Here is a 16117-nt window from a genome sequence, read left to right as displayed (position 1 = left end):
TTCTACGACAGTAATTTCGTTCAATCAGAGCTGCAGGAGACTTCAGAACAGTGATTGAATTGTGACGTTCATTTCCATGCAGGCGCAAACCGTTTATGACGACCTATGTCATAATGGCCACAATGCATTTCTTTGACGTCATCGTCAGAATTTGTATAAATTCACTGAATTCAGCTGATTTTACAGTATTGCCCCAGTCCCAGACGAGAGATTCAATCAGTCAAGAGAAAATACAGTTTTCATAATATTTCATTTCGACTAATATACGATTTCAGTTGATGTAAGTTTTCAGACAACTCTCTAAAAACTAGATTAACAATTAGATTTGTTAAAATTCTAATAGATAGTCTAATTACATGTATCTTTTCATTTCTTTATTTTCCCAGAGACAGTTACACTGGGCTTCCGTCTCAATGGTATAACCATGAAAGACATAGGAAACCCAGGAAAGGAGCCACCTGAAGACCATTCCTCCAGGCGCCGCGAGGATTGGCCTCTTGAGTCGGAGCCAAAGTTACATTTCCCGCTTGTAACCCAACGGGACATCGTCCCTGTGGCAGATAGTCGTGTGACGCTCACGCCACACGAGCCCAGCCGCTTCCCGACACTTCACGGAACAGTCTCGCTGACCTCCACCGCAGCCACACTCCACCCAAGGCTTCAGGTGACAAAGTCCACCGCGCCTCATGGAAGGTTGCCTCTGGCCAGGAACGGGGTGACTCAGAGGGAACTGCGAGCAGCAGTTGGGCCGATGGGCCGGGCACCTGGAGGAGACCCTAGGAGCATCGCAGCAGCTGGTCAGTCCGCACACATGATGCAGGCCGGCCCCTCTGGGAGTGGATTGGACCTGACGGGCTCTGCAGGACCGAGGCCACTCAGACCACTGCCTCCTGCAGACACGAGGCCCAGGGAGCCCAGCAGACCCACGCAGCCGAGAGCAAGCAGGCGCCGCAACAAAACAATGCAGGGTGAGGCGGTCCATGCAGAAGAGCCGTCCCGAGTTGTTCGCCTGGAACCAGTTCCACCACCACAGTCTCCGGCAGCACCTAGCGACATCGGGAGGCGCCCAGGAAGACGCCGAGCAAAGCACAATCGTGACTCTCCGGCTGATACGTATGTGTCAGCAAACACAAATGAATGCGTTTGCTTCGCTGCTGGTGACAGCATTAGCACCAATTGGAGTGAGTACCAGGAAAGGACCAGGCCACGGACGGCACCACGACTTCCTCCATTCGAGCGATCTCCACTGGCCCCGAGGCCACGTCTTCTACCCAGGAGGCCACAAATGGAGCCCAGACGCCTCAGTAGCACTGTTGACCAATCCACCACACTCCCTCCACTGAGTCAGAATGCATCTATGGTCTGTAACATCAGTGATCAACAGCAGATGAGAGAGCTCCAGCAGGCAACCAGCGTGCCTCACAGCACAGCCTGGGATCACGAGCCACCACACATGATCCTGTCCGCCTTGAGAGAGACGCAGCAGCAAGCATTTGTCAGCCTCCACGGCCGTGGGAGTAACGTAGCCGCTTCCTCTAGGACCCAGAGGGACCCTGGGTATGAGCAGGACGTGCACAGTGTCATCCCCGAGCACGCAGTTCCACTGGAGACTTTGCAAAGCGACGCCAGAGAACGCAGACGCACCTGCAGACCGCCGCACAGGCGCCGGAGACGCCTCACGCTCGCCTTGCCGATGGCCCGCACCTTCCGTCTCAGAACCCGCAAGCCCATGTCCACTCACAGAGTGGTCCTTGGATGAGCGCCGCGGCGCTGTGTGTCTGCGGGGACTTGGACTCAGACAGGTAAGGGTTAAAAAGCCCGGCAAGATCTAAATATTGTTCATTCAGTTAATTTAAGGGTAGGGAATAACCACACAATAAGCCTAAGCACCACAAACTAATCATGCTTCATCCTGTTCTTCCAGTCAGTCAGAGGAGGATCCATTTGTCAACTTCCAGTCCCCAATTCACTCACCATCAGTTGGACACACGGGTACACATGATGCTACTAATATCAGCACAACAATTAGAAGGATCCAAGCATAACAGAAGGGATGGCATTTGATTTTCCACCATATCAACATCAGAGGCCACAAACTCAATCGATACAAGGCATGAATCTGCATTCTAGGAGCACACTGGTCCTCTAGGTTTGGCCAGAGGATGATAGAAATGGAGCTGTGTGTCGGCGGGGATTTGGATGTAGACAGGTAAGGCCTACTCAACAAACACCCATATCACTACAAATCAATGCTCAGTGTCAGAAATACAGTAGACTGCTTTTAGTAATCTGCTTCTCTTTCACAGTCGAGGGGTCCATCTCTCTACTTCCGGTCCCCAACTACTCAACATCAACTGGACACACAGGCAAACTTAGTCGCTACTTTGACCAGCGCAATGATTTGAAGGACCCTGCGTAAGAAGACAAGAGGTGGCACATTTTAGAGGTTGCATCAACATCACAAGCCACACCATCTATGCTCATCTATTACTGCATACTGGATGACAGGAAAGGAAATGTGTGTCAGTGGGGACTTGGGTTTAGACAGGTAGGTAGTTAATTGAGTTTATTCAACATCAACTACATACACAGGCAGGTAGTTAACTGAGTAAGAGTCCATTTAACATGCCTTGCTGCCACACACATTGTTTAATATTTTAGTGTTCTGTGCTTCACAGTCAGAGGATCCATCTGTCCATTTCCGGTCCCCGTTTACGCGACATCAACTGGGGACACAGAGACATGCCGCTAGTACTAAAGCCAGCGCAATGATATGAAGGACCCGCCCTGCATAGCAGGCGAAGAGGTGGCACTTTTTGGCTATGTCATCAACATTGGAAGTCACATGACCTATGCTATCAGACATCACTCTGAGCACACAAATTCCTCCAGGCGCCGTGAGGATTGGTCAGCTGTTAAAAAAAACGCTTGACGTAGGGCGCTTTTTTCTACGAGAAGTTGAAATTTTCTCAACTTTAAAAAGACGCTCTGAGCTGCAGAAAAAAATGCAGGTGACCGCATTTTGAAAAAAACTGAGGATTTAAAAAAAAAAAAACTCCATTGTTTTTTTTTTTTTTTTTAAAGCCTGAACATAGCCTAAAATGAAGTTCTCTTGAGTACAATCTCTGTCATCAGCTCAAGCAGAAGGCAGATTAAGGCAGAACAAACAGGGCAAGGGGAAGGTTTGCTTAGCTTACAAAAGAAAACCACATTGCGAAGCCATCAGTTAATATCAGGAAAGTATACATTTATAACTATGGATGTTTAGGTATCACACTAGGTAAGCCAAATGGAAAGTGGTAAATGTGGTTATCTCTGGTTAAGTTTCTGTGTTGGTCTTGAGTTCACAATAAGTGTATAACTAAATAAGTTATATCTGGGGAAAATTAAATTATTGAGTAGTCTCTCATTAGTTTGAGTTTTAGTGATGTAGTATTTCTTGTAGTAGTAACTTTTTTGAATAAAGACACACCTATCTCTGTGACATGTGAATGACAAAGTGGCTTTTAGTTATTATACTTCCCTGACAAGCGAACCACTGCTGTGTTGTCCCTCAGGCAGACCAGACATGTCAAATGAATACGGAATAAGGAAATTAAAATGGCACCACATGCCACATAAATTCATATGGGCAGGCAGACTTTGGCCAATTAAGAAGCCTGTCGTTTTGAATTCTCCTGCATGTCCTCAAACAATAGACTTCCTTCTCAACCTCTGTCAGCCCCCCACATTACAAACACACAAAAAAAAGATAAAAATGAAAGCCCCCCTCCCCCACACAAACTCTCCCTTTTATCCATACAGACCTAGTGGGCATTTACCTCTGTAGGCTTAGCAGCTGGGACCCCAACCCACCCATACACGTCCCTCCCTCCTCCCCTCCCCCACCTGACCATCCTCAGGGACCACCACACCCACCAGCCAAAGCCTCCCTCCCTCGAGCGACAGCGGCCCAGGTGTTACCCCACCATCAGACGCTGAGGTAATTCCACTGGCTGCCCGAAAACACACACACCCTCATCAGCAGTCCCCCGGTGGGACTCCATGGCCCTCCATTAAACAATGTCTCATTAGGGCCAGACGCTGATCTAATGCCAGCGCATCTAACAAGAACTTTGGTTGGTTGATGGTCATAACGACCATAAACCTGATAGCCAGGATAGCCGGACAGCCAGGTAGCGAGGTCAGGGCCAAAGCCATGTCATGCTTGCCTGAATCAGAGAGAATAGGGGGAGTGGCAGAGGAGGGACTGAGGGAATCCAAGTTCATGGTTGTCTCCTGCTATCGGGAAGCTGTCAGGACGTGGCTAGTGAATGTCAAGGTTACCATTGTGTTCTCATGCATATGTCTGTGCAGGCTTATTTAGTCAGATCAGTTTTACAAATACAAATGCCTGACAAAATGAATCCAAGTTCTAAAACTCTAGACTGTAAATCTTGAGTTTTTTAGGTACAGTAAGTTACTTATGAGAATGTTTGGGTCCTTATTCCCCTCTACCAAACACACACTCTCTCACACACACACACAGAGAGAGAGATACATTTGGCTGATGTCTGAAAATATGAAAGTGGAATCTTCTCAGAGGAGCATTTCTTGCAGTTTAAATGAATTTTGTTAATTAATGTCATTGACGTAATGAATTATAATGAAGACAGTGCTTCCCTGTACTTTCCTTGACATCTGTTTGTGCCTCCACCACAGCAAAGAAACCAAAACTCTGTTACTACTGATTAACTGTCATGTACTCTGAATCGCTTTCATGTCTAGTAGCAGTGAGCAACGTCACAGCCCTGGCTTGGTAATGAAAACAACCAGCCAAAAAAAAAAAAGGAAATGAAGCTAGGGAATGAAAAATAACTTCAAGTCTGGAAAATATGATAATTAAGAATCAGGGAATGTAAAGAATGAAGATTAAGATTCCTTCAGCTAGTTCCACAGCCACAAGCCCGCCCCCATTAGCCTCTATGAATGAATTTAGGGGCCAGATAATTGATGGGTTATGATGAGATTATACCACTCACAACTCAGCTGGCATCCTCATTTACACACGCACACACACACACACACACACACAAGAGCATTGGCATTTTAACTCATTTTAATAGCATCAAATCTTTTAAGAACAAATGGTTGTTCAACAGCTCCTAATTGGATACATTTGGTCAACATATTCATATTCATTGAAACTGCAAAGTGGTCTTTGTGGGGATGCAATTCGTAAATATTTTAGACAATTATTATCATAAAACTAACCTCTTGTTACTGATCTGTAAAGTGCAACCAGGAACTTTGTAATGTAGTTATAGTCCTCTAATATAATAATAATAATAGAATATTGTTCAAAAATGTGATATCTAGTAGCAGTGACAGGATGAAAATGTTAGATAATGGTAAGGTACTTGAGAGTGATAAAACTACAAAACTACTTGCCTCTTATCAACGTTTCTACAATGTTTAGTTACCTTGTTCATAAATTTGCATTGCTAATGATAATCCTTGAAGTGGTCCTCAATCCCATCAAAATAGAAAATGAAGTGGAATCTGGATCACAGATCAGTGAAATATTTCCTCTTAGTTTGTGTCATATTTGATCAAATTCCTGAAATGTACCATACATTTCCATTTACCATTTAATTTATGATACTTTTGTCATTAGTAATCACTGTTCAAAATACTGCAATTGATATTTTTTAGTGTTTTACTTTATATTCAATGAATATGAATGCAAGACTAGACACTAGATATTGAAGGAAGAGACTGAGAAATGATTGGGTCCCTGAATGAACTACAGAGTTGATTAATGGTCAGCTCAGTGATGAACTGGCTCCAGAGATTGATTTCTTCTGACTGCAGGGGTCTGTTTGTCTTTCTGTGGTCATGTTTTTTGTGGGTGTGTGCATATGTGTGTGTCCCATCTGTCTGTATCTGTCCGTGTGTGTGTGTTTGAGTCAGGCCATTGTGTATGATTGTGTATGTGTGTTTATCTGCCCTTTTCTCTGTCTTCCTCTCTTTCTATTTCCATGTGTGTGTGCATGTGTGTCTAGAGTGGGCTGAGGGTTAGCTAGTGTCTTGGTTAACAGTGTGGGTGGTGGGAGGTATCGGAGTGGGCAGTGGGGCGGTCTCCCCCTCTGCTTGCCCTCCCCTCATGTGTCCAGGTGTGGAGCAGCTGCTCTGCAGGCCTCAGCTCAGGGGAGACGCCCCCGACCCCTCCACTGACCACAGGTCAATACTGCATCAGCCTCCCGCAACTGCACTGACCACACAGATCTCTCCCTCTCTCAGCATCTCAGCACTGTCACCGCTCATTAACTCACAGGGGTCACTAGGGGGCCCACAGGCGTGCTGATTATGGGATGGATCTGGCCCAATTATGGCTCAGTTCTGGTCCAGTTCTTGCGCTAATCTAGCACAGCTACCAGCCGTTACAGAATGGACTGATATCTTTGCAAATGTAGACACTGTACATTATAAATCACTACTACCCCATATAAGGGTAAGGGAAAGAGAACTAAAAAAGAGCTTGGTATACTTTAGGATGACAATCTGACATGGACAGCATGTGTAGAGTATAAGATGGATATGAAATGTATTGCCACAAGTGTCATCTCGGACAAAAGATGGCATGCTGGTGATAGCCCTAACAGCATTAGTTGGTGAGTTTTGGGGAAATGAGTGATTTCATTTAGCCCCCTCTCCGTTGTTTCTGCCTGTGATTGATAATGGTAATAAAGCTCACGCAGCTTCACCTGAGTTGATGTCGATGACAGCCTCATCTGTGAGGGAGAAATCCTATTAGAGCTCTCAGCATTGCTCAAATATCCTATTATGACAGAGATACTTGATTTGGGCACAATGTGAAATGCTGTCGAGATACGATCTGTCAGGATTAGTTTGAAAAGCTGTTTTTGACAGCGCTGATATTGGGGACGTTGGCTAATGAATCATCTTTTGATTGCTGGGTGGTGATGTCCTGTCCAGTCGCCCCCGTGGCTGCCCTTTTGGGTGGAGAAGGCTTTGTGTTGGGGTGAGGTTTGGTGTCATGACATTTTCCTGAGGGGTGAAAGGTCTTTAGCCAAATGTCAACGAATCTCTGGATTGGGCAGATGGTCAGCAGCCTCCATGCATCCAAACAGGAGCCCACAAGAAGAACATGACAATATTCACTCATAGAAGTTACTTATATTTTAGTTTCACTACATTATGCTCTATATAAAAACGACTCTGGGCCCTTATTTAAATGTTTGGCAAAGGTCAGATAATAAGTAAAGTGTCTTTTGCATGAACTAAAACTATCCTGTGGCATGTGGAAGCATGAGTTGACCCATCAGTGTTTGTGCTTGGTATCTTAGTCATGATATTAAATTAGAAAATAGATTTTGTCTACTTTATGTAATTATCTTTAGTTAGACTTTGCACTTTGCCTGTAATTTCCATTGAATTGCTGTTCTGTTTCTACTTACTTTACCCATCTTTTTCTCTTTCTGTCTTTGCCTCTCTTCTTCATTTCTATGTAATGTAATTATGTAAGACCATGTTTAGATCACAGTATCCTGCTTGCAATTGACAGCTATGGGCTGTAATTAATGCTAATAGTAGAGAAAGAGACAGAGTGAGTATGTGTGTTCATACGTTGTGTGTTAGTGTGTCTGTTTTGGAAAATCCTTGCCGTGGCTAATTAAAAGAGGTGGGGGATTGGCATTGCCTTGGCACCCCACAGGGTTCTCTAGGATCCTCCAGAACACAGTTGGCACATCATCAGCCCCATCCTGCAGCACCCAGCGCCGTCTAAGTGAGAGGCACAGCACCCAGGCCAGCTTACACTGACCCTGTGAGGGGAATGTTTTTCATCCGTCCGTGTTGGTTTACCCACGTCTGAAGAGGGGCTCTAATCCTATGACTAATTGGAATTGTAGGTCAGTGTGCTGCCGTCGCCTTAAGTGTCAGTTGTATTGAGGTCCTTCAGAAGGGCTCATTCATGACGACCAGGAGAAGGTCAGGTCAGGCTTTTCGTCTTTCAGCGTGTTTTGTATTCCCCTCGTAATCCCTCTATTCAATTCTGAAAAGAAACAAAATTTAATTGCCTGATTTTTTTTCTTTCCTTGTCAATGACCTGACTACAAATGTTGTCCTTTCTTTTCACTCAGTGTCACTACAAACTACTTAAGTGAAATTACATCGTATTGGAATTAGTGTTCTTTACACTTACTTCTTAATAATACAAAACTAGATGTACCGCAAAGTGGTACAAAATATGACCGCCGCTCAGGCCTGCGCGTTCTCTCCGCAAAAATAAATCATGCTTGTCAATTTGTCTCCATCTCCTACTCCATCCTCTTATCTTGCAAATTTTGTTTATGTAAATGAGCGTGTGCATATATGTGTTTGCTTTTGTGTGTTTCTCTGTGTGTATGTTTTCGTGTGTGTGTGTGTGTGTGTCTGCTTGCCTGCATGTGTGTGTGTGTGTATGTGTGTTTTATATGTCTGTGCGTGTGAGTGTACATGTTTGTGTTTATGTGTGTGTGCGTGCGTGTGAGTCTGTGTGTGCGTCCGTGTGTGTGTACTTGTGCATGCGTGTGTGTGCGTGTGTCTTCATGTGTGAGTGTGTGTTTATGCGTGTGTGTGTGAGTGTGTGCGTACCTGTATATTATTATTATAAAATATACAATAATATACATTTGCAAAGTTCTGTTCTTTCAAATAACTACTTAGTAGAAAAGACATACATTATAGCTACTTGGTGACATTTACAAATGGGATTGGCTACATTTATCTGTAAAATCATTTTTTGGGACAACCCTGTCTTTCAACAAAATCAATCTGTAGAGAATGTACCCCAATTAGTGCTTTCCTCTCAGCTCCTCTGTCCTGGAGCTGAGCCCTCTGTCCTGCTCTTTTTTCTATGGGCCTCCAAATTTGCCTTGTCATTACTTGACTGCAGATATATCATTACACTGTGACTACAAAAAAGGACACTTCAGTAAAGTTCATGGATTTATATTGAAGTGTTCATTACAATTTATTGAAGTGGTATATAGATAAGCAAGTAAGTAAATAGATTAATAAATAAATAGAAGTCACGACTTCAGACCCTTGTTTACATCTCTTGGAAATATTAAAGAAAGTGAAACCAAATGGCACCATCTGAAACCTTTGCATCTGGATGCCTTCTAAGAAAAAAATAAGTAAATCTAAACAGTATCTATTATAGTAGTTAGTAGCAGACACACACATACTGTACACACTTCTTTACAAAAGATTCTGTCCAACTTTGTCACTTGAGTCAGTCAGTGACTCTGATGCCCCTTTGTTATCATGAGTGACAAAGTTTTCCGGAGAGTTCTGTGACTGGATTCCATCTCTGGGGTCTCTTCTTTGAGCCTCTAGTGGTCTAATTTATGTCATTTTTCTACCAATTCTCAGTTTTGTTTTGCTCTTTATCTGCCAATGAGAAAACACAGATATCCATTTTAAATCAGTAGCCTCTTCAATCTGTGAAATATATTGATCGTTTGTAGGCCTAATGGAGATAATGTCCTCTCTTTCAATATATTCTTTCACACTATCTTTTTCACTATCTTTTTTTAAGATCCATCCATCTACAAAGCATCATTAGCAGACCCAGTGTGGAAGCAGAGTTCATAAATGTTGAATTATGAACTATGAGCATACCTAGCAACAGCTGTATTTTTATGGTCATTTTGTGGCTCACTAGTAGGAACCCTTTTAAAAATGTTCAATACAAATTCAAATTTAACAATTTCAATATTGAAAATGTTAAAATGCTAGTCTAGGCAAAGCAAGGCAGGTTAATTCACATAAATATTAAAAATGCACAAGTACATTCAATGTACATGACTATAAATTGCTGTCTGAACTTTACTGAAATGGCTAGGTAGAAATCATTAAGTGGCAGAAGTGGCAATCAGTGAAGATCACAAGAAACCTGACTTCTTTTGGATTTGGTTTTATTGATGTTTTTTGCACATGCCCATGTCAATCCATCACAATGTCTGTCGTCTATTGCTGTTTCTGGTGTAACCTCCTCCTGAGGATGGAGCAGTAGAGCCCAATCTTGTCCTCTCCGGCACACCAGAAATGGACTTCCTGCTCGGCCTTCTCCTTCATGCCTCCAGCCTTAACACTTTCTCCTTTTCTTTCAAACCCTCTGGAGCTAAACACTTAATTAAAACTCAGCACTCAACAATTTAGATGTTTAAACAGAGACTTTCTAATGAGGAGACTCACAGCACTCAAAGGATCTCCCATAGAAATGTATGGGGTTAGTTCGTAACACAAACATGGCAGCAGTCGTCTACACATATCCCGCCCTTCCACCGCCAAAAGTCGACATGTGAAATACATCGTGCCAATCATGTGGTATGTTGTGATTACATCGGGCCAATCATGTGTTGTGATCTCGCAGTTGGAGCGAGGTTGGTGTGTCGTGATTCGTGAAGCATTGCGCATGCGCAGTTGTACCCGAAATAGATGCCCGATAAGTGCCCAAAAAGCGTTGCAATATGGCCGCCGAGTGGAGGGACTTGCCTAAAGGGACTTTAAATGAGAGCTCACTTTTTTCATCATCAATTGCATCCAGCTTAGTTTTGACTTCACTTAGTCGTGCCTGGGGATGCAAGGTAATACCCAATGTGAGCTGTGAGCCACCAGAGTTGAGTCCTCCCTCTGCCATTCGATGCTCTCTAGCTCTTTTCCGTCGCTGATGATCTCAACTTATTTCAAAAGATCTCAACTTATTTCAAAAGATCTCAACTTATTTCAAAAGATCATCTTCTCTCTGTTCATTGCTATCCTTTTCTGCCAACTCAGTCTAAGAATGAATCATGTTGAATAAATGAGTCATGAATGTATCATGTTCATTCAGAACTCTTTGGACATCTTCTGGAATATCCATGGGCAGAGTGAATCCTTCGGCCCTCTCCTCTGCCCTCTTTGGTCTAGGTGCGTGTTTGGATTTCCAGTTTAGGTCTGTCCTGTTGGATTTGCTTTAGCTCCATTTAGGGGAGCTTTGGCAGTTCCTTTTTTATTTCCATCCATGTCCTCATCAAGGTTAGCCCCCAAAGCTTCCAGTTCTCTCCTTGGTTCTTCCCATCCGTATTTTTTTTACCTTCTTCTTAATTGCTTTTCCTGAACCTCCAAGCTCACCCTGCTGCACTGCCAGGCAGCAAGTCAAGAACCAAAAGAACCATATCCAAACTATCTAGAATATTAGCTATTGCAAATGTTTCCAAAACACTCTGTGCTGCTGCTGCACAAAAAAAAAAAAACATTGGTGCTTAGGTGCGTACTTAGGTACGTAAACATGGTCTACTCCACAGGATTATAATGTAATACAGACACTGACAACTTCACCAAGACACCAAGTGTGAACACAGCCTTGCCCTGTGTTGTGTTCTACGGTTTCTTTTCACTTAGGCTGTTGTAAGTTGTAATTATGACACACAAAATTCAGATGGACAGGAAGTGGTACAATCTATTCTTTTGCCAATTTTATTTTATGATCTGTCAGTGATCTCAACTTAGAAAGTGTAATGAGACTAACGGAAAATGAAATGTGTCGATTTTCTAGGCTGATTTGACATGAAACTATACTCTCATTCCGGTGTAATAATCAAGGAACGTTACGAACGTACCAGGGGCGCAGCAAGACAATGATATCACGAAGCATCTGAAAATAGTCCCCGTAGGCTATAATTTCCAGCAACAAGTTTGAGCTGTAGCAGACAAGTTGCTTAGTGACTGGATTTACCTGTGTGTGATAAGTCATAGTTCTGTGCATTGTAAAGGGCTGTGATCTTCTGGATTGTTAATTTCAAATGTTGCCATGGCTGAAACCAACACTCTCTCACTGTGCAAGCCTGGAAGCAGGTAATCACGTTGGTTGTATTGCCGTCTTCTGGAGAGGTTTTTTTATGTCTGTCCTTGGTGGACCACTACTTTTGTTACTCGAAAGTAGCCCTTGTTTTTTCCTTGTTTTTTTTCGGTTGGAACAGCCATACACAGCACAAACCATAGGCCTAGGCTTTGCTGCAGTCTTATTGATAGTCTCCAATTTACCTCAGAACCCACCTGCCCTCTATCTGGGCAAAGTGCACCCCTTTGTGATGTTATATGAAAACGTGATATTACATCATGATGATACTTAGCCATTTTTGTTTCCCTAAACAAAATGGTTTGATAGGCTACATGACTTGTTCTGAGATTTGACTCTTTTGATAATGTAGATATCCTCATATCCATATTTATTACCAAGCAAGGGAAGACTACCTTAGGGAAGGTAAAGTAAACAAACAAGTTTTCTGGAGAGGTCTGTCACTGGATCCCATCTCTGGGGTCTCTCTCTCTATCCTCCAGTGTTGGCATCCCCCTCTTCTACATACCCCTTCATTAGCTCATATCCCCTCTCCTCTTATTTATTTCTGGTCCTCCCAGTCCAGCTCTTTGTTCTTGGGGCCTTTACCTTGTTCCATTATGACAACAGAGGTCATTCTTAAGGGAATGTCTTCATTAAATGTATTTTCAGAAGTAAAGAAAGACATATAAATAAATGACACTTTGTGTCGATTCTAACATTACTTGTCACTTGAGTCAGTCAATGACTCTGATAGCCTTTTTGGTTGGGGGGGGGGTTGTCCATGACTGGATTCCATCTTACTCTCTTTCAACCTTCTAGTGTTGGCATCCCCCTCATCTACATACCCCTCTCATTTGTCTACATCCCCTGTCCTCTTCTCTCCCCCTCCTTTCTCTGGTCTGAGGGGAGTCTCTCTGTCCTGCTCTTTGTTCCTGGGACCTCCAGATTTCCTTGCCATGACTTGACTGCTTAAGTCCTTTCATTCCACTGTGATTTTTATAACTCTGATCATTATTGACTTGACTGACTTATTTGAAGATATGAACAAAGAAATGTATAAATGAATTAATAGAAAAGTAAGTTGCTTTCTTAACAAAATATTGGTTTCACTTTTTGGCTCATAGGGTGCTTTTCTGCTGTGCTTTCTTTGTTTTGATATAGTACTGTTTCCTTTTGTGACAGCAGACTATGTGCCATTTCAAAGAACAAATGGCCCTATTGATGACGAATAACTCTGAGAATATAGCCTCATTTATGAAAGTCTACTTTGAGTAAATAAAAGTCTGTGGCCATATATTTTGTCCAAAGCATTCTGTCTTAACGTTTGTATTTGTTGTCAGTTAACTCCGTGACTCATGATGCCCCTTGACATCATCATGAGTTTTCTGGAAAGGTCCATGACCGGATTCCATCTCTGGGGTCTCTCCCTGGACCCTCCCGTGTTGGCATCCCCCTCATCTACATTTCCCTCTCATTAGCTCTCGCCCCCCCTCTCTCCCCATCCCTGGTCCTCTCCTCTGCTCTCTGGGCTGTGGTCTGGTCTGAGGGGAGCCATCCCTGTCCTGCTCTTTGTTCTTGGGGCCTCCAGATGATGCCAGGCTGCATCGTCCATCACTCTGTCACTCCTGCGATGCTCTTAGGGGACCCTGAGTCCTGCTGGCCCATGCATATTCAGCAGAGAGAGAGAGAGAGAGAGAGAGAGGGAAAAATAGTAACCCCCTGAAGCAGGATGAATGTGAGCCTGGGGGGGTGGGGGTGGGGGGGGTGGCAAACGGCAGGATCACCCCACAGCACGTTGTTCACCCCCATATTAAAATGTGTTAATAAAGAGCATTGAGATTCCCGCAGTAATGCCTCCCCTGGGTCCGGCTCACAAATTAAGGGCCTGCCGCTTCCTATGAACCCTAATCAGTCAACACCAGGACGGACGGGTACTGCTCTGGCACTTCATGAACATATCATGTTTCATGCCTGTATAAGCCAATATAGCCAGCATATTGTATAGTTATACTTTCAGGGATCTGTTTGTGGTCTTGAAGTTTTACCATTGACTATTACATCATCTTGACTTTTTAAAGATGCACCACAAGCACACACTACTGAAGTCAATATCATGGCCATGGCATATGATGACCAGTATAAACCAAGGTTTCATTTTCAGGGGTCTGATTGTGATCATACTGTTTGTGAGGGGTTAACATTGATAAAGAAACTTTTTGAAAGGCACAATGTCTTTCAAAGACAAAAAACTCAATATTTTCTTCACTCTTATATGATGCATTACAAGAACCCTGTGCAAATCATGAAACAATGTGAATTTTACTTGTAATAATTTTGCCAGCCATGTGCTAAAACTACTGCTTACAGTATGCAAACCCATAAAGCGTTGGTATGGCTTTAACAGTGCTGGTATGACTTTGTAGGCATGTCACCCCACGCTTTCAGAGTTGATTGTGCATCAAATTGTAACAAGAGTGTCATGATTATCTGAATGAAAAGACCTCTCTAATTATGACACTCTGCTCCTTTGTGACTGAATGCATTAGTGAGTTAGCATTGTGTCTGCATGTCTCTGCGGTCCTCAGGGAGCCCTGAGTCTGGGGACTCCGCTACACCCATGCCATTCTCTTATGCATGTTCAGCATGTCACTGCTATGTGCATTGTGTAAGAGTGTTGGAGAGTTCCCCATCCTCCTTATCTTTCTTGTTTCCTCAGTTTCAGACAGAAGTTGGAGAGTTTCAGAAGATTGTAAGACCTCCTTTTTGGCTTTGTCGATTTGGCTTTTTTTTTTACTTTGTCTGGCTGGCCTTTTATAGCATGTGTACAGAGTTTGTCAATGTCATTTTTTTTGCCTGGCTGTCTGGGTGGAACCGTACGAGTCTTTTGTATGGCGCTTCAGTAATGTCAGTTTGTAGTGTCCTCTAACAGTCCAATCAGACACAGAGACACATAGGCACACAAGCACACACCTACCTACCTCGGGCCCCAATAAAACAAAATAATAAAAGCTTTTAGAGCCTTTAGATCTCTGCAGTGAGAGAGATGACACCAAAAAGGCAAAAAAACATGCCATTATGACAGTCATTTCCTGTCAGAGGACTATCATTTGGACTGGACATGGTGCTGACACCGGCACCTGGCTCTAATGACTTCAGTGTGAGAGATCTGAAGAGAAGCCTACCCAGGAGCCTGGCACTGTGCTCAACTCCCAGCCAAAAAACACAAGGAGGGACGCCAGCAGGGGATGGAGCCTGCCTAGCCCACCAGAGCCCCTTCATTTATCTAACTAATAAAGGAGCCACTTGCCTCGGCCCTAATTGCCACCTAACTTTATCAAGATGGGGTATGTTAAAGGGTGGTGGGGGGTGCTGGCCCAATTTGGAGGCTCTTTGTTGGGCCAGTCCACAGCCTCTCCCTCTCTGTCCCCCGAGGACCCTCGATAGGCTGTGAAGCGGACATCAGAGGGGCAGCAGGAAACACAAAGCAGAGGGAGGCCAGAGGGAAGGAAGGAAGCAAAGACGGACTTTATATGAGGAGGCTGCATCTTAACACCCATACTCTACTCAGACTCATTAGGGCTAAGCCTAGTTTTTTTTATATTTCCTAGTCTTGATCCTTATTGTTCAGTCCTGTCTATACATATGCAGCATTTACTGAATAAGTTGGAGAAGCAGAGTTAAAGTTGTAGAGTGGGAACTGTGTATTCCAGTGTATTATACACTCCATAAAAAACTGGTTCAATGCATATAACTTTTTCCCTAAAACTTTTATGAATATCTTTCATCATATTTCTATCAAACTATTCACTTTCATGTACCTTAGGTAGTTGTTAATTTCATGTTTTATTTTGTAATTGTAATTATTATTTGTTGTGTTTGTCCATTCTTCCAAAATACCTGGTAAATGTTTAGCCTAGCATGGAAAAAAACATATGTTCAAGAGTACACACAGCAGAGTGGAAAATGACTTCAGGGCCTTATCCTCATCTGTACAGAAACTTTCCAATTTTCCAGCGCCTGACCACCGCCGACGCAGTTAACCAAGCACACTGCAAGCATTTACATTGGGGTGCGTAAGGGGTAGGTTGGTGGTCGTGGAGGGGGGAGACAGAGAAAATAAAAAATGAGCAACGCTAAATTGAGACGGAAAAGCTAACAATGGGCACAGCTCATTTTGGAGTCTGTTAATCATTCCCTGGCCCCTCTGGCTTCAATAAGGGGTGAATAAAAGAGTATAAAAGAACA

General features: G+C 43.4%; 1 protein-coding gene across 1 annotated transcript; it reads left to right on the top strand.

Annotated features, from left to right (window-relative positions):
• The first annotated feature begins 214 nt into the window (after positions 1-214).
• Positions 215-3400, top strand: LOC121708510. Its single transcript, XM_042091216.1, has 5 exons — positions 215-230; positions 387-1802; positions 1925-2209; positions 2307-2548; positions 2679-3400. The coding sequence occupies exon 2, from the start codon at positions 425-427 to the stop codon at positions 1757-1759; it is 1335 nt and encodes a 444-aa protein (XP_041947150.1). The 5' UTR covers positions 215-230; positions 387-424; the 3' UTR covers positions 1760-1802; positions 1925-2209; positions 2307-2548; positions 2679-3400.
• Positions 3401-16117: the final 12717 nt, after the last annotated feature.

This window comes from Alosa sapidissima, chromosome 5 (assembly GCF_018492685.1).
Source record: "Alosa sapidissima isolate fAloSap1 chromosome 5, fAloSap1.pri, whole genome shotgun sequence".
Lineage (NCBI taxonomy): Eukaryota > Metazoa > Chordata > Actinopteri > Clupeiformes > Clupeidae > Alosa > Alosa sapidissima.
This window is presented reverse-complemented; position numbering and strand designations above follow the sequence as displayed.